This window comes from Silene latifolia, chromosome 9 (assembly GCF_048544455.1).
Source record: "Silene latifolia isolate original U9 population chromosome 9, ASM4854445v1, whole genome shotgun sequence".
NCBI lineage: Eukaryota > Viridiplantae > Streptophyta > Magnoliopsida > Caryophyllales > Caryophyllaceae > Silene > Silene latifolia.
This window is the reverse complement of record NC_133534.1, coordinates 3614560-3635148: the sequence shown is the minus strand read 5'-3', so window position 1 is coordinate 3635148 and position 20589 is coordinate 3614560. Positions and strand designations below refer to the sequence as shown.

General features: G+C 36.0%; 1 protein-coding gene across 1 annotated transcript; it reads left to right on the top strand.

Moving 5' to 3' along the window:
* Positions 1 to 5757: 5757 nt before the first annotated feature.
* Positions 5758 to 10885, top strand: LOC141598735 (uncharacterized). The gene is made up of 6 exons (XM_074418483.1): positions 5758 to 6204; positions 7032 to 7157; positions 8230 to 8309; positions 8753 to 8940; positions 9697 to 9746; positions 10614 to 10885. The coding sequence occupies exons 1-6, from the start codon at positions 6139 to 6141 to the stop codon at positions 10722 to 10724; spliced, it is 621 nt and encodes a 206-aa protein (XP_074274584.1). The 5' UTR covers positions 5758 to 6138; the 3' UTR covers positions 10725 to 10885.
* Positions 10886 to 20589: the final 9704 nt, after the last annotated feature.

The following is a 20589-nucleotide window of genomic DNA, read 5'->3' as shown; positions in this document are numbered from 1 at the left end:
TACTAAGCTATGCGCAGATGCTAGCTTCCAAACGGATCTCAGTCCGGGTTCGTCTTCACTCTTAAAGTGTTGTAGCATATTCTACTACTGAACCGCTGAATTATGATAAGCATGTAGGGCATGTAAATTCCATGGGAATTAAACATGTTCCTGAGTTGTAGTACTTGATTATGGATTTGATACATTATCTTTTTCATATACTATTTATAACTTCATCGTTTTATATATAATATTTTGTTTTTCATGTGGATTGTACTGACAACATTGAACGCCACAAAGTGAACTGAATTACATTATAATTTGTTTTGGTCCGTAATCGCCAATGTGAGCTGATAACTCCGGCTATTATATTGTGCAGTCGATTGATGGTGGGTTCAACGAGCCATAAGTCAAACGGTTGACTGATCGATCACAGATACGAGATTATGACGATACCACGTAGGACAACTTTTTGTGACAACGTAATGGAGTCCTAAATGTTTAATGACATTCGATGCCAGGTCGTGGATAGGACATCCATTGTGTTCCTAGAGTCGATTCTTTTGACTATCAACTGTCTCTTGAGATTGAGGCCGTTTTTGGGTGACTTTGGTTTCTTTCTCACGGTCTACCGTAACTGGGGCTAAGTAGATTTTTTCTGGGTCATTTCATACTGCGCTTACATCTGCAGGATTCGAGTTGAGGAAAATATCCAACCCTTATCAGGTATAGTTATTTCTCAAGGCCACTCGAGGAGTTGTAACTGAAATGCATGGCCATGCTCGAATGTTGATTCGTTTATTAGTTAAGTTACTCTCTAGTCGGGGAAACCACTCTTGATACTGATCGCTTGTAGAATACGATCTTTGTGAATTCGGATTTGCAAATTGTTTTACATTGAGTGGGAGAAATTTTATAGGAAGAGAATCGGTTATCGCACATACACTTGTGAGGACAAGTGGGAGTTTGTTGGAGCTTGTGTCCTCCACAAATTAGTGTGATAACATTTGTAAATCTCTTACAGGTTCACAAGGGTATACTTCGTATATTTAATCAATTGATTAACGTTTACCTAATAACGGTTGGCTTGCTAGAAAGTTTGACGTTATTATCATACAGATGGCGGTGATCAACTGGTCCCTAAAGGTCACACCTATAGGATGTGTTTGAGAAATGTGGTTATAAAAATATAATCACATTGATGCCCAAAATGACTAAAAAGTTAGTCAATGTGTTGATGAGATAATTATTTAATAAAATTAAATAATATTAAGTTGAGACGAATTAACTGTCAATTCGTAAATTAAGTATAATAAGTTATATTTAGTTAAATATATATCTAATGTTAGCTTAGACGAATTAATCTGTTAATTCGTAATTAAATATAATCAGTTATGCTTAATATCAACAAGGTGAATGTGTCATAGTGGTAATAGTGAGGGTACACAAATCAAGAGGTCATGGGTTTGATCCTCACTAGATGACAATTCAACATATTTTATATATTTTTGGAAAGACCAAAAATAAGGAGAATAATCTCCTTATTTCGGTCAGTGAGACCGAAAATTAGGAGAGATTTATTCTTTCCTAATTTCGGCTACTATAAGAAAGAAAGGGAGAGAATTATTTCCACCCTAATTCTTTTCTTTGACCTTGCCTCGTCTCTCATCAGAAAAACACAAAAACAACTAAATTTTACAGAAAATTTTAGATCGATTTCTAGCATAATCAAAGGGCATATCTCATATCGTCTTGGGTGCAACTAATAGGCGAATATCAATTTTGATATTGTTCTTAGGCCAATTTTGCTAGGACCGAAGGTTAATTCTAAATCTTTTATACTTTGTTTATGTATTTTGTTTATGACCATTGATCATCATTGTTAAACTCATTATAATCCTTCTAGTTTAAGGGAAGTATACAGATTATTTCCCACAAGTGGTATCAGAGCATTAGGCCATGTTTTTATTTTTGATGATTTTCATAAAATATGTATGTAAACAATGGGGATTTCGAAAAAAAAAAATTTAGGGTTTTTGGCTGAAATTTTTTGTGCCGAGAGAATTAGTGGGGACGAAGAAGACTCAGATGACACGGGATAAAGCTCGCCAGAACTGTCACTCCTCAAGATCGTAGTCCCATTCTGAAGGTCCTTCACAGAAAAACCAAACGGGTCAAATTCAACAGACACATTGTTATCTTTTGTAAATTGTCGGACAGATATAAGGTTTTTGATAATGTTGGGTGTATAAAGTACGTTAGTAAGGTAAAGAGTGCGGTATTTGGCGGGTAAAGTAGAGGTGCCCGATCCCCGAACAGGTATACTATTATCATTGCCAACTAAAATAGAACGAATATTACTTGCACTAGAGGAGGAATTTAACGTACCTGCGTCGGATGTCAGATGATATGACGCACCTGTGTCCATGTACCATGGACCGTCATTGGGATTTTGCAGCGTCATGGCCTGGAATGCTTGGCCGAGTTCAGTTGGTCGAGGGGCCTCGGTCTCTGTCACGTGTGCTTGGCCATGGGGTCTGTTCATCTTTGACGGAGGCCTGGAAGGTCATTGCTGCCAAGGCTGGACCCACCCGGGGTAAATAGGGTAGGGACAAGGCGGTGGGGTCCAGGGGTACGGCTATGGGCCTGGTGAGGGCCACGATACAGGGGGATCATCGGTTGTAACACCGGGAACAGAATCAGACCGCGGCTTAGAATTGTGATTATCACGATTATCACGACGACGCGAATTAGAATTATTTGAATTGTAATTCGGATTGTAATTGGTAATGTAATTGTTATCTTTGTAATTAGGATTGCGAGTTTGGGTTTGTTGCTGCTTGGACCGATCATTCCACCCCGACGAATCAGACGATGGATTGGAATTTGTCGCAACCAGAGCTTCTGATGGTTCATCCCTGGCAGTTTGTTGATGCAATTCCAGTTCAAGCATGCTCCTTGCCTTCCATGCTCCTTGCCGTCTCGAAATTGGGCAAGGTTTGATTAATATAGGAGGCGACGGTGTCATATGACGATGGAAGACCGCGAACGAGTTGTAGCACCAATCGTTGATCATTCACGGCTGCACCGACGTCTTTCATTTGCCCAACAAGATCTCGCAAACTCTGACAATACGCCTCAAGCGAAGGCATACTGACGAGTTTAAGATTATTAAACTCGTGCTCTAAGGCGGCAGCACGTGCCCCTTTATTATTGAGGAAAATATTTTCGACACGTTTCCATGCCTCGTACGCCGTTGATTCGTCTACAAGCACTCGAGGAAGAAGGTCATCGCTCAGAGTCCCATAAATCCATTGTAGGACATGAGCATCGATCTCACACCAATCACCATAGTTGGCGGCATCAGGAGCAGGCGGTTTCGTGCCGTCAATATGTGCTAAAACTTTGTAGCCTTTGGCGTGGAGCATGAACAGGCGAACCCATGACGCATAGGTGACCTTCGTTCCATCAAGAACACGGATTTTGTGTTGGATGTTGTAGACAGTGAACACGGGGTGCAAGGGAGGCTTAGGAGATGGAGTAGCGTCGAGTTTATCACCCATCGAGACGGATGTGAAAGGCTGGGGAAAGCGGCCGTGGAGTCTGTCGAAACAGAAAAGAAGAGATGGAGACTAGGGTTCGAATTATCGTAACCTAGCTGATACCATGTTATGATGTAATCCCCTGAAATGGCTGATTGGCTTGTATTCAATCTATATAATAGGTACAAGATATTATATGGTTACAAGATATGATACGATATTATACAGTTGCTATATTTACGGATACAACAGAATAATCTAAAGATATATTCACACTAATAGAAAATTCTTCCTCGTCCTCCCTACACACATGAGAAGGACCACACACAATTAAATATAGTAAGATCCTCATGTGTGTGGTATCCATCAATCCATATGGGTAGTATTTGACCGATGTGCGGGGTCATTTATCGGCCCATGCGGGCTTAGGTGGGCTTTTGGGCTTATAATATCCTTTCTTCAAACTGGTCAGATAATTGAAGCTTTTGCTGAAAAATTGGGAATTGCAACGGTAACTAGTGCTGAACTTATGGCCTTGAAGCGGGGTTTAATGATTGCTATAAAGCGCAAAATGCCGCGGCTTATTATCGAGACTGATTCGTTGATAGTTGCTAATGTGATGGAGCGAAAAGAGGAATATCCGTCGACACATTCTCATTTGATGCAGATTTGCAGAACTTTTATTGAGGACTTGCAGTGGCAAGTTCGGATTATGCATACATATCGTGAGGCAAACATGTGTGCTGACCTGATGGCTAATATTGAAGTAACGCAACCTTTTCAGCTATGCCGTGTTGATCATACGAATCTGCCGACTAGGTTATTTCAGCTAATTCAACACGACATGGGAGGGGTAGCCTGGCCTCGATTTGTGCCCATGTTCTCGTTTTTAGTTTGTTTTGTTGCTAGGGGGTTGTTTCTTAGTGTAGTTGTTCTTTTCGTTTCTTAACTTTAGTAGGATGTATTCCGCTTCTCTCAACCAAAAAAAAAAAACTTTACAAATTGCTCATTATGTAACGAGAATTACTATCTACCTTCTCCTCTCACAACCGATTAAAATATCGTTTCTTTTGCTTTGTTCACTTGCTTTTCGACCTCACACCGTATATACTAAATTAATCAATTGTGAGAAAAAAAGAGAGAAGGTGGGAAAGAGAAGGTCCATAGCACCCCTCTTAGGTAACTAGATACGTTGTCATCAAAAGTTTTCATATAAAATTACGTGATTTGACCCATTATTGTCAATATAAAACAGTAGGAACGCAATAATAGTAGCTTTTATTCACCTCCTGTCATGTTGAGTTACCCTGTTGTCCCAAATACACGCATTTTTCTAAAACCCTCTAAATGTATGAAATTGGGAAAATATGAACAGTAGAGCAGTGTTCCACGCTCTACTCACGTGATGAACAGCCTTTCTCGCTTTACCTCCCTCTTTCTTCTTTGTTTTTTGCATTTGTTTACTCCTCTTTCTTCTTGGGTTTTTCCCTGCTATTATTTGCTCTTCCATTTCTTGTCTCCTCCTTCCCCGCTTCTTCCTTTAATCGCTCCTCATAACTTGATGGCTTAATTTGATTTTTATTCTCCTAATAATGATCCATTCCCTTTCATTCTCCATCCTGTGTTTAAAGTTTGATTTTGATGCTCCATTATATCCATCAAGACGAGTCTCCTTTTCCGGGTTTCCTTTTTTGGGTTGCAGGTCATTCGGAATATTCACTGCTCGGAGATGATTTCTGGGGTCTTTCTATGCAAGTACATGGCACCGCTTTATTTATTGCGCTTCTCAGATCTGGTTAATTTCTTTGCTAATTTTTGATTTCTTCGGGTATTGTGTTTTCCAAATCGGGTTGATTTCAGTTTCCTCGTTTTTAATTTACTAATATCAATTGTTTGATTAGTGTTTTAATACGTTTTTCAGTTGTTTTAGGTATGAAGTTTAAGACTTTTCTGGGTTTTAATTATTGCTTGCTAAATTGAGTTGGGTTCCCTTAATTTTTTATTCGCGTTTTCCAAATCGGGTTGGTTTCAGTTTCCTTGTTTATGGAAATTGTTTGCTTTTTTTTTTTTTGAAGTCCACACCCTCTCACTTATTCGTGTGTTAATTGTTCATGTATTGAGAAGTTGTGTTAATTGTTCATTTGGTAATTGGGGTTTCTGCCCATTTTTTTGAGTAATTCTATACTGGGTTTCTTGTTGTGTATCAGTGTTATGTTCTTTTCTAAAACCCTCTAAATGTATGAAATTGGGAAAATATGAACAGTAGAGCAGTGTTCCACGCTCTACTCACGTGATGAACAGCCTTTCTCGCTTTACCTCCCTCTTTCTTCTTTGTTTTTTGCATTTGTTTACTCCTCTTTCTTCTTGGGTTTTTCCCTGCTATTATTTGCTCTTCCATTTCTTGTCTCCTCCTTCCCCGCTTCTTCCTTTAATCGCTCCTCATAACTTGATGGCTTAATTTGATTTTTATTCTCCTAATAATGATCCATTCCCTTTCATTCTCCATCCTGTGTTTAAAGTTTGATTTTGATGCTCCATTATATCCATCAAGACGAGTCTCCTTTTCCGGGTTTCCTTTTTTGGGTTGCAGGTCATTCGGAATATTCACTGCTCGGAGATGATTTCTGGGGTCTTTCTATGCAAGTACATGGCACCGCTTTATTTATTGCGCTTCTCAGATCTGGTTAATTTCTTTGCTAATTTTTGATTTCTTCGGGTATTGTGTTTTCCAAATCGGGTTGATTTCAGTTTCCTCGTTTTTAATTTACTAATATCAATTGTTTGATTAGTGTTTTAATACGTTTTTCAGTTGTTTTAGGTATGAAGTTTAAGACTTTTCTGGGTTTTAATTATTGCTTGCTAAATTGAGTTGGGTTCCCTTAATTTTTTATTCGCGTTTTCCAAATCGGGTTGGTTTCAGTTTCCTTGTTTATGGAAATTGTTTGCTTTTTTTTTTTTTGAAGTCCACACCCTCTCACTTATTCGTGTGTTAATTGTTCATGTATTGAGAAGTTGTGTTAATTGTTCATTTGGTAATTGGGGTTTCTGCCCATTTTTTTGAGTAATTCTATACTGGGTTTCTTGTTGTGTATCAGTGTCATGTTCTTTTTAGGGAAATAAGCATATATAGACACTGTTTTTTTAGTGTAATAGGAGGTACAAAGAGAAATATGATTCTGACGGGGTTGAATGCAGGTTATGAGTACCACTGCTGATGACTTTACCAACTAAGCTAGCTACCAATTAGCATATGTCGATTGTGTGAAAGTGTAATTTTGACTGTTAGTTGGAGTATTATTGCAAGAAATAGTGTTTTCCTGGAATATTTGTGCTGAAAAGCATATTCAAGTGGTTTAAATGTCATTCTAAATGAGGGAAGAATTTAGGATGTATCTATGAGACAGTTGTGATGTGTATATATCTGCAGTGATGCTTTACAGTGAAAAAGTTGTACTGATGGTTAGTTTAAGAGTGCAAGCTGTGATTGAATTGGTTATTGTTATTTTTCAGCCTGTAAGTACTGGAAGCTTTCAGAGACAAATTGCAGCATCACTTATCCGACCACATCGAGCAGTGGACAGGAATGGCCGTGCATTGCAACCGATGTCGCCAGCGAGCTATAGCAGCTTCATGGAGGTATTAAATCTTTGCCCCTCTGTATTTCATACGCTTTAATTTTATGGTTTGTTCCGTAGGGTGTTTATCGGCACCTACCAGATTCCCATATGTAGGTGTTTAGCTATAGGAATGGATATGGCTGGCTACTTTAGCGAGTTTAGTCAATAGCCGGACAAGAGCAATGCTAAATTTGCAAGTTATACCATAACAGACTTGGTTGTAATGTTTGGCTTTGATCGGTAACTTAAGATTCTAATAGAAGGCGAACCGTAAACTCATCCACCGTCTTCATTTAGATTCACATGTAGATTGTGTGAAACTAAATGTATGCCTCAATGCAATGCTTATACCTAAGGCTTAAGTGTTTTGAAGGAACACCCTCTCACTTATTCGTGTGTTAAATTTTTCATGTATTGAGAAGTTGTGTTAATTTTTCATGTATTGCGATTTATATACGTAATTGATTGATTACTTGATCTGGATGTTCTCTGGCTTCTGAGGGTCGCTTCAGTTTCATTTGTTCTATGTCTCCTCTACGAAGCTGTATGATTCTAAAGTATTGGATAATTTCATTTGATATACACGTCATCTGTGAATTATGTTTTTATAGACTTACCTTTAATTTGTTATTGTACGTTGGGTTTAATTTTTTGATTTAGGATCATCCAGTTGATTATTGTTGACTTTTGATGTTGTCTTTGATCATTATTTAAACATGTGGGGGAGTTGGGGAGAGCGAATTATAGCATAGAGGGCCAATAATGTAATTATTCCTAACCAAGATATATTATTTTAGTGTATAATTTCTTGCTTCGTTGCTTACTTCTTATTCTTTACTGCAGGTATAGACAAAGTAGTGTTAGTTTTGGCAATTTAGTTAGCGTGATCATTGATGATTCCCCATAGCCTATTTTGTTTCTCACTTCTATAATTAATCATATGTGATGCAGCTGTGTTCGATTGCTTAATTTGGGTTTTGATACGTTTTTTGTTTGTGCTAATTGTTCGAGTTTTCATGCTCAAAGTTCTTATGCTATGATTGTTTGATGCACACTTTAGATTTAGGGTGATGGTTTATTGTTGTGATCAGGGAGTCAAGGCATGTATTCATAGTAGTGGGATGGCCATATTAGACGTTAAAGCTCAAAATGGCTACAGGCATATCTCAAGGTATAACGTTTATTTTTTAGCTTTGTAATTGTTACCGTTAATTTGTCTCCATTTTAATTTAATTGCCTAAAATTCTGAGTACTACATCTTAGGGCGTGTTTCATGGCGTGTTCTCTTGAAATTGCTACATTGTTAGCTATCTTATGTTATGTCCAAAGAACTTGGGCACTGTCTACTTTGGTTTTATATATAACTATTGTAATCAGTTGTGGCGACTACAACTATCAACAAATTTATGCAAAGACGACAATTTTTAATGTGTGCCTCGATATGGATCCTCGCATTAATCTATAATAGTTATTATAGCCTCGCGCCTGAAATATCAATTAGGGTATCATATATGCAGTATCAAATAACTTGGGCTCAGTGTTAGCTATCTTATGTTATGTCCAAAGAACTTGGGCACTGTCTACTTTGGTTTTATATATAACTGTTGTAATCAGTTGTGGCGACTACAACTATCAACAAATTTATATAAAGACGGCAATTTTTAATGTGTGCCTCGATATGGATCCTCGCATTAACTTATGCCAGCTCCAGGCATTAAATCCAGAGGCTATATTCACGAGTAGTTTACTTTTGAAGAAAGTGGCTCTACCTGCATTTCCAGCTTTTGGCAGAAAAGCCAGAGGTAAACTCATATACTCTGATTTTAATTTGTTTTATTACACAATGTTCTCGGTCATTTCTCAGTTGAATTGGTTAGTGTTAAAGAAATCAGTCTTTTTGGATTTGACGCCAAACATGTAGTAGCTTAACAGAATGATGTTGTCTTGGTTGCTAAGAGAGCTAGATGTTAGTTTGTGCCATAAACACTTGAGATCATGCTCCGGACCTATATTACTCTGACTCGCTTACAAGTGTCGGGGTATGGGATTAGGTTAATTTTTTCAGGGTTTTCAATTATTGGGTATAAAATTAATTGACAAAGTGTTGAGACGTGGAGAGTGGAGTGGTCTGAGTGCCGGGCATGCTACACGTAACCAAAGTGAAGTGTTGGAGTACCATAGCTGTGGACTTTTTAATAACTTAACAAAGAATTAGTTACTATAATAGTCTCATATTTAATCAAGCTTGTGAAAATGATGATTTAGAGTCAAAAGGATGTGTTTTTACACGGACTGCATTCTTTTTAGTATGGACATGAGGACATGGTGCTGTACAACTTAACCTTAACATGTCTTGCTTGTGACGATAAATAGTTAGCTAAAGACTGATTGTATTACTGTGAAATTGAAAGAAAAAACAATGCTGCTAAGTATTATTGATCGGTACATAGTTGACGGGGGAGAATGATGTAATCAATTTCATTAATTGTTTTACCAGTGGATCATCTCTCTGATTTACTTATAGGCTTACAACTCTAAGCAACTTTGTTGTGGTGCAGATCTCTTGACAAAAGATTACAACTTCAATCACAAGTTTACTTTATCAATGGTATGCATTACTTCTCTCCTATCAGTCCTCGCATAGTTATATGTTTCAGCAAGCTTTGCTTGCTGCATACGTCTTTATGCCTTCTCATGGACAAATGTTTGCTGTTGATTTGTCATAATAACATAACGCTCTGATCCACACCAGTATTACTTTATGAAGTCTATTGAAATTGATTCTATTGGGCTTAATAGTGATTCAAGCATATGATATATTTGTCTCGTAAGCCCTTTAGTAAATTTGTGCATTTTGTATTCATTTGTTGCATAATATGTTGATGATTTATTCAGGTTTCAGATTAGTGATTGGCACAGTTAATTCCTGACATATAGCATCACATATCCCAAAACAGCTTTATCAGAGTATTTCATATAAATTGACCGAAAAACAATTTATTTGATGTAATTACCCTTAAAACATCAATATTTGGGCATAAATATTTTCTCTGCTTCATGAAACAACAAATATCTAGAATTATATAAATACTCCTAGCCAGCAACACACATCTAATCATCGAAGCAATTATGGCATGTATGGGATGGGAGAGAGGGAGAAAGAGAGATGGGGGGAATGTATGTAGGGGGAAGAAGGGAGGTGTAGAGAGTTTGAGCTTGGTTTTAGTCATATTAAGATTGAGGGATGGAGAGGGAGTAAGAGAGGCATGGATGGATGAATGGGGAGGAGGTATAAAGAGTTTGTGCTTGGTCATGTTCAGATTGAGAAGGGGAGGTTTGGAGAGGAAAAGGGAAGGAGAGCGTCTGTGTTTGTGTTTGGCTTTGTTGAGGTTACGTTCTTCTTTAGTTTTGACAGTTAAATGTTTACTTAATATGCTCTTCTGACTGTGTTGACTGTGTTGATTCTTGGTATTAGGAGGAAGGCATAAATTTGAAACTGACGGCCAAATATGAAAAGAAAAAAGACGGGTTGAACCAGCAATGCCAACGCAAGACGGATGAAAGCTATCAAGCTTCGATGTCCTAAAAGAGTGGTCTTTATGCAACTGATATTGATTGTTATAGTAGGAAAAACTTAATGCAACTGATATTGATTGTTACAGTAGGAAAAATTTGTTGTACGCTTGTGTATCACTTGATTTGTATGCCGAGTTTTTTAAAGGAGCAATCACTACGTTTTTCTTGTCTTGATTTGGAGCTCATGGGTATCTTACCTCAGACTCCTAAATTTAGGAGCGCTGGAAATGCTGGAAATTAAAGCTCACGTCCTTCTCTATTATCGCCTTGATTTATACTCAAGACAATTGTTGTTTAAGAAAATATTATACAATAATTTTACGCATTATACGCAAGCTTTATAGTTTGAAAAAGACGGAGATGGCCTTGGAACTCCGCGCGCATCGCGCGCGGAGGAACAACTAGTTAAAAAAAAAATGCAAATAGGTGAGAATGATTAACTAGTGGAATGTGCATGCATCATAATCAATAATGTGAGAATAATTTAAACAAATGACCTTTGGCCTGTCATTTCTTTGAATTTAGAGAAGAGACGAAGACAAAAGGAGCGGCCACAATTAATTGTACAATTTTCAGCTAGCAGTAGAGCAAGTCCAATGGTAAGCTAATTCCTACTAGCTTAATTTTGCCCTATTAAATTTTAAGCTACAAAATTTTTGAGCTAACAATGCATTCCAATGGTTTAGCTTAATTTTTCTCTAGCCAGATTGGACCCACATTTTAAGAAACTAGCTTTTTATTGGTTGTTTTTTTGTTGTAGGTCCATTTAAGCAAATTTAAGCAACTATCTTAATGAAGCTAGTTGCTTACACAAAGCTAATCTATATGGGCATCTCCAATGGCTTGGCTACTAGCTTGCAATTTTTAAAAATTGCAAGCAAGTCCCTAAGCCAAATCATTGAACTTGCTCTAAGAGCATTTTCAATGGTTTGACTTAGGGACTTGCTTGCAATTTTATAAAATTGTAAGCTAATAGCTCAACCATTGGAGTTGGCCATCTAGATTAGCTTTGCCCAAAAAATTTTAAGCTAGTAGCTCCATGCTCCATGGAGCTACTGCTTAAATGGACCCACAAGTGTAATTTAATCAATAGGAAAATAGTGATCATATTAATAAAGATTTTAAATTTTTTTTGGAAATTTGGAAATTAAATAAATAAATAGAGGAGTATATTGTAACCAACACCGGCTCGTTTTTGGATTGATAATGTGAATTGTGAGTGTCACAGTTGATGAATCAATCAAAAGAAAGAAACATAAAAGACTAAAGTAGAGGGAAAAACAGTGACATTCAATGTGCTCATTGGTTCGTACTCTTCCTTGTCTTTCTTTACATAAAAGTAAGTTGGCCAAAGACTTCATTAACAAGTAATTTAAGTTATTTAACACACTCCTAGTCTCCCACTATCGGTTAATTATTAGTATGGGCCTATGGGCTATGGTTAATGATTTATCTTAGACTTGCCAGACGGGTCGAGTGGGCGGATTAAGGAAGGGTATATTTTGGTCGAATGACCAATTATATTATTTTTAGTAGGAATTAATAAAGACGTGATATAAGACTATAATAGTGTATCGCGCATGAGATATGGTGTATTCTTAACGAATCAGGTAACCTTTGTTCAAAGGAAATGAGCCGGTGTTGGTTACAATGTATCCATCTCGCTCTTCCGGGATATGCATGATTGGTTATCCAATTAAGCTAGTAATAAGTTGGCTAAACCATTGGAGTAAATTCTAGCTTCAAATGATTGTATTCTTAATGAATCATGATTAGAGCATCTACAATGGTAAGCTAGTTACAATCATTTTAAGCTAGAATTTACTCCAATGGTTTAGCCAACTTATTACTAGCTTAATTGGATAACCAATCATGCATATCCCGGAAGAGCGAGATGGATACATTGTAACCAACACCGGCTCATTTCCTTTGAACAAAGGTTACCTGATTCGTTAAGAATACACCATATCTCATGCGCGATACACTCTTATAGTCTTATATCACGTCTTTATTAATTCCTACTAAAAATAATATAATTGGTCATTCGACCAAAATATACCCTTCCTTAATCCGTCCACTCGACCCGTCTGGCAAGTCTAAGATAAATCAGTAACCATAGCCCATAGGCCCATACTAATAATTAACCGATAGTGGGAGATTAGGAGTGTGTTAAATTACTTGTTAATGAAGTCTTTGGCCAACTTACTTTTATGTAATTGTAATTTATGTAAAGAAAGACAAGGAAGAGTACGAACCAATGAGCACATTGAATGTCACTGTTTTTCCCTCTACTTTAGTCTTTTATATTTCTTTCTTTTGATTGATTCATCAACTGTGACACTCACAATTCACATTATCAATCCAAAAACGAGCCGGTGTTGGTTACAATATACTCCTCTATTTATTTATTCAATTTCCAAATTTCCAAAAAAAATTTAAAACCTTTATTAATATGATCACTATTTTTCTATTGGTTAAATTACACTTGTGGGTCCATTTAAGCAAGTAGCTTCATGGAGCTACTAACTTAAAATTTTTTGGGCAAAGCTAGCCTAGATGGCCAACTCCAATGGTTGAGCTACTAGCTTACAATTTTATGAAAACAAGCAAGTCCCTAAGTCAAACCATTGTAGATGCTCTAATACTCGTAATGTATTTCAATACTGTGCTCGTTGTTCTCTAGGCTCAAAATTATTGACTTTAAACAAATTACTACAGACGACAATTGATTTTCTATTATTTTTTTAACCAAGTCTCATTTACATCCTTCAATTATACAAAAATTCGTAAATACTTAAAATGCTTATTACTCCGTCCACTTCATATACTCGTTAAGTTAAAATGCTTATTACACGTTAGTTAAAATGCTTATTACTCGTCACTATACTCGTAAGTTAAAATGCTTACAGTGTATATTAGAACATCGTAATATGACATTGTAATATTCGTTATTGTATTCGTAATTCGTGGTTTGTACATTGTCACATATGTGCTTTATATACTTGACTAATACATAATATTTACGGAAGGGAATCGATATAACGGTAACATAATATTTACAACGGCTATATAATCCGTCAAATATGGCAATGAATATGTGGTTGCCTCGATTGGAGCTGTGATTGAGCCGTGGAGTTGTAGAGGACCGTTGCCTGCGTAATACCCTCCTCAAGTTGGTGCGTGGAGGTTCGAAACGCCCAACTTGGAGAGGAGTTCGTCAAAGGGTATTCGACCAAGGGCTTTGGTAAATATGTCGGCTAACAGCGCCTTGGTGTGTACATAGCTGGGGCGTATAGTTCCGTTGAGAATTTCATCCCGAACAAAATGACAGTCGACTTCAATATGTTTTGTGCGCTCATGAAATACGGGGTTTCGAGCGATATATAGAGCGGATTGACTATCGCATGAGAGATCGATTGGTGTCGCGTGTGGTATGCTGAGGAAGTTGAGAAGTCCTTTGAGCCACTTGAGTTCACAGACGGTATAGGCGATGGCTCGATATTCGGACTCAGCTGATGATTTTGAAACGGTGGCTTGCTTTTTGGTTTTCCAGGATATTGGAGAGGAGCCAAGGAAGACCAGATAAGCAGAAAGAGATCGTCTGCTCGTTGGGCAAGAGGCGTAATCTGCGTCACAATAGGCTTTTAGAGTGAGATCGGCTTGGGCGCGAAGAAGTATACCTTGACCCGGTTTATTTTTGATGTATCGAACCACCTGTAACGCGGCCTTCCAATGATCTTGTCGCGGGGCGTGCATAAATTGAGCGAGAATGTGGACGGAATAAATTAGTTCCGGCCGTGTGATAGTGAGGTAATGATACGAAAATTACTCAAAAGAATAAAATTCGTTAGTGTTGCAGCGGAATTAACAAATCTGGACAGTGCTGAGAACTGTCTAATTGTTGTATTTGTATAATTTGAACGGTTTAGTGAACTGTTTGGATCAGAACGTGAACTTAGTAATTTTTATGTGTTTTTTTGTAATATAAACGAGCAAGAAAATAAAAAGATATTTGCTTCGAAATATGTGAATAAATCGAACCAATGGGATATTTGCTTGAGCTAGACCTATAACTCAACCAATGGTGAACTATAATCAAGACCTATTGATTATAACTCGGGTTAATGCTTGAAACGCCTCAAACAATAACAATTTGGAACGAAACGCGTCGAACCTAGGGTTTACAAAACTTGCAAACACAATAAAGCAACAGCTTCAATTTTCTTAATTCAATATATCATTCTTAAAATAAGAATACAATCACTCCTATTTATACTAACTAAAAAACTCCTAAACCGATTAAGGAAACAAGCTTCCTTAAACCGATCTCCTAGATCTACTCGTGTAGATTAAGACTTCTATGGCAATTCTAATTGCCTTATTACACACTCTTTAAAGATATAAGAAATACTTCCCTAAAACATAATAGGTAAACTGAATTTAGGAAACTAGTAAACTTTCCTAAAACCGAATAAGCTACTAATTAGGAAAGTAGAACTTCTAACACAAATAGGAAATAAATAACTTATACTAATTCAACTAAGATATGACTTCTTTTAGGAAAGAAGTCTCGACACCTCTTCCTTGGGCGCCAAGTAATCGAGTAAACAACTGGGGAAACTGCCTTCTAACTGAACAGTCGTGACGACTGTTTATTTCGCCTAATCTCTGCATCAATTTCGTATCATCCCCTCCCCCTTTGAAAAGAATTGTCCTCAATTCATGATGCTTCAATCCTCCGGGATCAAATATGAACTTCACAAACCTGGATGCAAATTCATTTATAAGAAATAGTAATAAACTTGAATTATCTTTTAGTTCATCATCTTCAATAAAAACTTCAAGCTCATCTATCTTGTTTGCTTCCAAACTCCTCTCGTGCCTTCCACCCCTCCACCCTCCGTGCACAAGAATTAGAAACTTGTTAATATCTTCATATTCAAGATCAAGTGAACATGATGATCTTTTAACAGTTGCAGCATTCACATCCATTAGAATACCGACCACATAAGAACTATGCACCTCTTTCAACTCTATTGAGCCAAATAAGAAGTTATCATTGCCTTCAATATCTTCATAATTCCCCATTAACACCGAAGTGAAGACAATAAGATCAGAATACCTATCATCATATAAGAACTCATCTATATACGATTCCAATGGTGATTTATATTTTCCCTTCATCAATGTTGGTTTGACATGAATTAGATTGCTATGAATCGAATTAATGTCCAATGCCAATTCTTCAACAATTTCTTTTTTCTCTACTTTTTTGTTATCATCCTCATCTAAATTCACAATCTTTGAAACTTCATCTTCAAGAGCATCATCCGTTTCTTCATCACCATAATCGTCAAATATTGGTGGATGATTTAAATCCAGAGAAGAATCAATGGTGTTGTCTTTAAACTCTTCCTTGTTTAGCTCTTGGTCAAGTTCGTCTTCTACAGCAAACATTGTTAGACTCGATCTTTTGTCACGACCAGAATGCATAACATAAATTGCTTCGGACGACATAGGCCTCAAGACGATTTTCTTTCCACTAGATGATAGAATATATTCATTGCTTCGACCTTTATGTGTCACATCTCTATCAAATTGCCAAGGTCTCCCAAAAATAATATGACAAGCATCCATAGGGACTACATCGCATAAAACCTCATCTTTGTAAGGACCCATTGCAAAACAAACTCGAACTTGTTGTGAGACTTTCACCTTCTTACCATTATCTAGCCAATGTAAAGTGTATGGTTTAGGATGAGTTGTAGTTGACAAAGCAAGTTTACTTACCATCTCGGATGAGGCGGCGTTGGTGCAACTTCCTCCATCTATGATCACACTACACCATCGATCATTCACTTGGCACTTGGTATAAAAGAGTTGAGCTCGTTGCTCCGTGTTGATAAGTTCCATATTCCTTTCCCCCATAGGACCGTCTTGTTTTAAGGAAATCAAGAGCCGAAGCTCTGATGCCACTTATGATACGAAAGTTGCGCGGAAGCGGTTTCAAAGAATAACGAACAATAATGGAAAAGGGATATTTGCTTTGAAATCTCTCCTGAAATCGAAAAAATGGGATATTTGCGCGATCTAGACCTATAAATCGAACAATGGTGATTGAATCGCAAGACCTATTGATTATAACTCGGGTTAATGCTTGAAACGCGTCAAACAATAACAATTTGGAACGAAACGCGTCGAACCTAGGGTTTACAAAACTTGCAAACACAATAAAGCAACAACTTCAATTTTCTTAATTCAATATATCATTCTTAAAATAAGAATACAATGACTCCTATTTATACTAACTAAAAAACACCTAAACCGATTAAGGAAACAAGCTTCCTTAAACCGATCTCCTAGATCTACTCGTGTAGATTAAGACTTTTATGGCAATTCTAATTGCCTTATTACACACTCCTTAAGGAAAAGGCTACGGATACACTATGTGTATGGGAAATCCATACACAACCAATGATATGCTACCACGTGTCTAACCTAAGTGTAGTTAGATGAGTTAGTTTAGGGTTAATTCTGTAATTTAACTTATTAGGGTAACTAGTTAACTACATGTAGTTAACTTTAATTTTGGAAGTTTTTTAATTTGCATTGATTTTCATTAATTTCTGTAATTATTTTCATTAATATAGTTAAATGAATTATATTAATTTAGTTAAACAAAACCCGGTTTTTTAGCCTAATTGAATCAATCAAAATTGATGACTAATGAACCCTAATTAATTCGTGTATTTTTTTCCCCCAAATTTAAATATAGTTTCCTTATCCTTATTCAAATGCATGAATCGAATTAAGCAAAATTGATTATGTAATTGCTGAATCATGGTTGAACCCTAATTCAAAATCGATTTTGCATCATAAACCCTAATTCGTGCAATTGTCTGAACCCTAATCCAATTAATCAAAATTGTTCAATCATGATAATCCCCATGTCAAAATCGATCAATCATGGATGAACCCTAATTTGAAAACGTAAATATTACAAAGAAATCAAGTTTAGGAATCGTAATGAAATTAATTAAAATGAATCAATTAATATGCTGAACCCTAATTGTTCTTGTCAAAATTCAATAACCCCGAAATTAATTAGATTGTTTAAAACTTAATTCAATTATATGATTGAAAATGACGATCACTGTGGATTATTTTGTTGTAATATGCATATTTAGTGTAGAATTAGAGGAAAAAGTAACAAAAAGGGGAAAAAGGCAAAAAGGAAAGCAAAAAAACGTTGTTAGTAAGGGTCGAACCCGCGAAGCATTAGAAGGGGGGTTAGTTTTTGCAGCTAGTCTAGTGACCAATTGAGCAAGGGGTATCAGCACGAACATTATTCATATTCATTTCATAATATAGCTCACGCAAATATAAGTCATTCTTATTAATCAGTCAAAGGTTATTTACGGCCATTATTATTTCCTTAATGGATGAAGATTTTATTTTCATATTTATGTAAATGTGCTTAATTCAAGGAAATATAAAACAAAGTTGTTTGTAGAATATTTTGTCATATCTTTAATTTATTTAATTATTCCTAATTTAAAGATTTTGTATATATTGTTGCCGTTTTTTTAGGGGTGTAGAGTAGTTGAAAGTCTTTTGCATATTTGTTTTTGGAGGGAAAAATTGGAGGGAAAAAATGGAGGGAAAAAATGGAGGGAAATTTGTAAAGGGATTGTGTATATAAGTATCCCCTCATTGATCGTTTTAGAAATTAACTCACACAATACACAATTCATTCATAAGAAAATCAATTTCGATAAAAAAAATGGCTAGTCACGATTCAAAAATGATTGCTCTAAAACTACAATTGGATGTGATGAGGAGTCGCTTAGAACGTGAGATGAAAGCACGCGAACGGGAGCTTCTGGAGACACGAAGGTTCGTGCAAGCAATGATAGAAGCTGTTCCAAAGAAGGATTTCGAAAAAGCTCTATATGGTGTACCTTGCCAAAATATAGAGTACATTTATGAAGAGGAGTATAATGCTAAGAATATAGCAATTCTACCTGATGACCATCTTAAATGGCGTCAAGTTGGTGATTTGGAGTATCTACCAATGCCAAAGGCAGATGATTGCCTTGTTCGGGATGAATTTGGAAATAACTTTGATCATCCTACACCTCCTCCACCTACGCATCCAGAATGGAGGACTAGGGATTGATATCGCTATCGTTTGCCTGCAAGACGCCTCCAATTTTAGTTTGATTCTAGTATTTTGTTTTAGCATGTTTAGTCCTTTAGTCGTTTTCCCGCGTTTTTATTTTGGTCACAATTTAAGTTGTAATCGTTTGATTTAATTAAAATAAAGTTCTTATTATTTTTGTCGTAATTGGTTTATTTGTTTAGTTGGATTTTAAAAAGTTAACCAAAGTTTAAGAGTATGAACCCTAATTCAATTTGTGATAATTGATGAGCCCTAATTGAATTGTAGAAGCCTAATGATGAACCCTAATTCAAGAATTACGAACCCTAATTCAAGAAGATAAAAAATTGTTGATTCAAGATTGAATAATTAGATACCCTAATTCAATTATTGAATACTGATGACGAAAGGGTAGTTAGCGGAAGTAGGGGAAGCATAAAAAAAAATAGTTGTAAAAGTTGTTGTTTGTGAGGTTCGAACACGGGGTAACTAGATTAGACAGATTAGACGAATTATACAAGTAACCAATTAAGCAGGGGTATCAGCACGTTTATGTTTTCATTTCATTTCATTTTATCAGTTGTTTTAATTATGTTTTAATATATGGCGTAAAATTGGAAATTAGTAGTGTTTGGTTCTAATAGGGTTTTAAAAACGGCAAATTGTAAATTGCCTAAATTATTATCGTGTTAATGGTAAATACTTATGTTATTATTATTTTGTTTCCTAAAATATTGTATGTGTAACTGATTTTATGCATCAAAATAGTCGGCCTAATTGTTTCCGTAATTGATTGTGAATTTAAAAATATAACATAATAAGAAAATTGTAACCTAAATTTTAAATACTCTTAAGCCATAAACTGAATTGACCCTAATTGGAAGTGCAAGTACCCTAAATTATAAAGTTTATTAATCCTATATCTTATCGATTGTCAATTATGTATATAATTGGGATTTTAAGTGTTAATATATTTAGGTAAAAATGTATTTAAATAAGAAATAATTAGAATTGAATATTTGTATATAAGAAATATATATAGCTAATTCAATAAAATTAAACTGGTTTAGATTTTATTTTGACCTAATTTGACACCATTGGCGCAAATTTGAATAATTTAAATTTAAACTAAGTTATAAATTTTGAATTGGCGCAAAACTGAATTTACTGGTTTGGGTTTAGAATATAGGGTTTAGGGTTTAGAATATAGGGTTTAGGGTTTAGAATATAGGGTTTTGGGTATAGAATATAGGGTTTGGGGTTTAGGGTTTAGATTATAGTGTTTAGGGTTTCTAAGTGTATGTAATTAGCAACTAACTAGTTCCGATTGTAGCTTACTATCGCTATTTTATGTAATTAGGTACTAACTAGTTCCGATTATAGCTTACTATCGCTATTTTATGTAATTAGCAACTAACTAGTTCCGATTGTAGCTTACTATCGACATTTTATGTAATTAGGTACTAACTAGTTCCGATTATAGCTTACTATCGCTATTTTATGTAATTAGCAACTAACTAGTTCCGATTGTAGCTTACTATCGACATTTTATGTAATTAGGTACTAACTAGTTCCGATTATAGCTTACCATCGCTATTTTATGTAATTAGCAACTAACTAGTTTCGATTGTAGCTTACTATCGCTATTTTATGTAATTAGCAACTAACTAGTTCCGATAACTAGTTCCGATTGTAGCTTACTATCGACATTTTA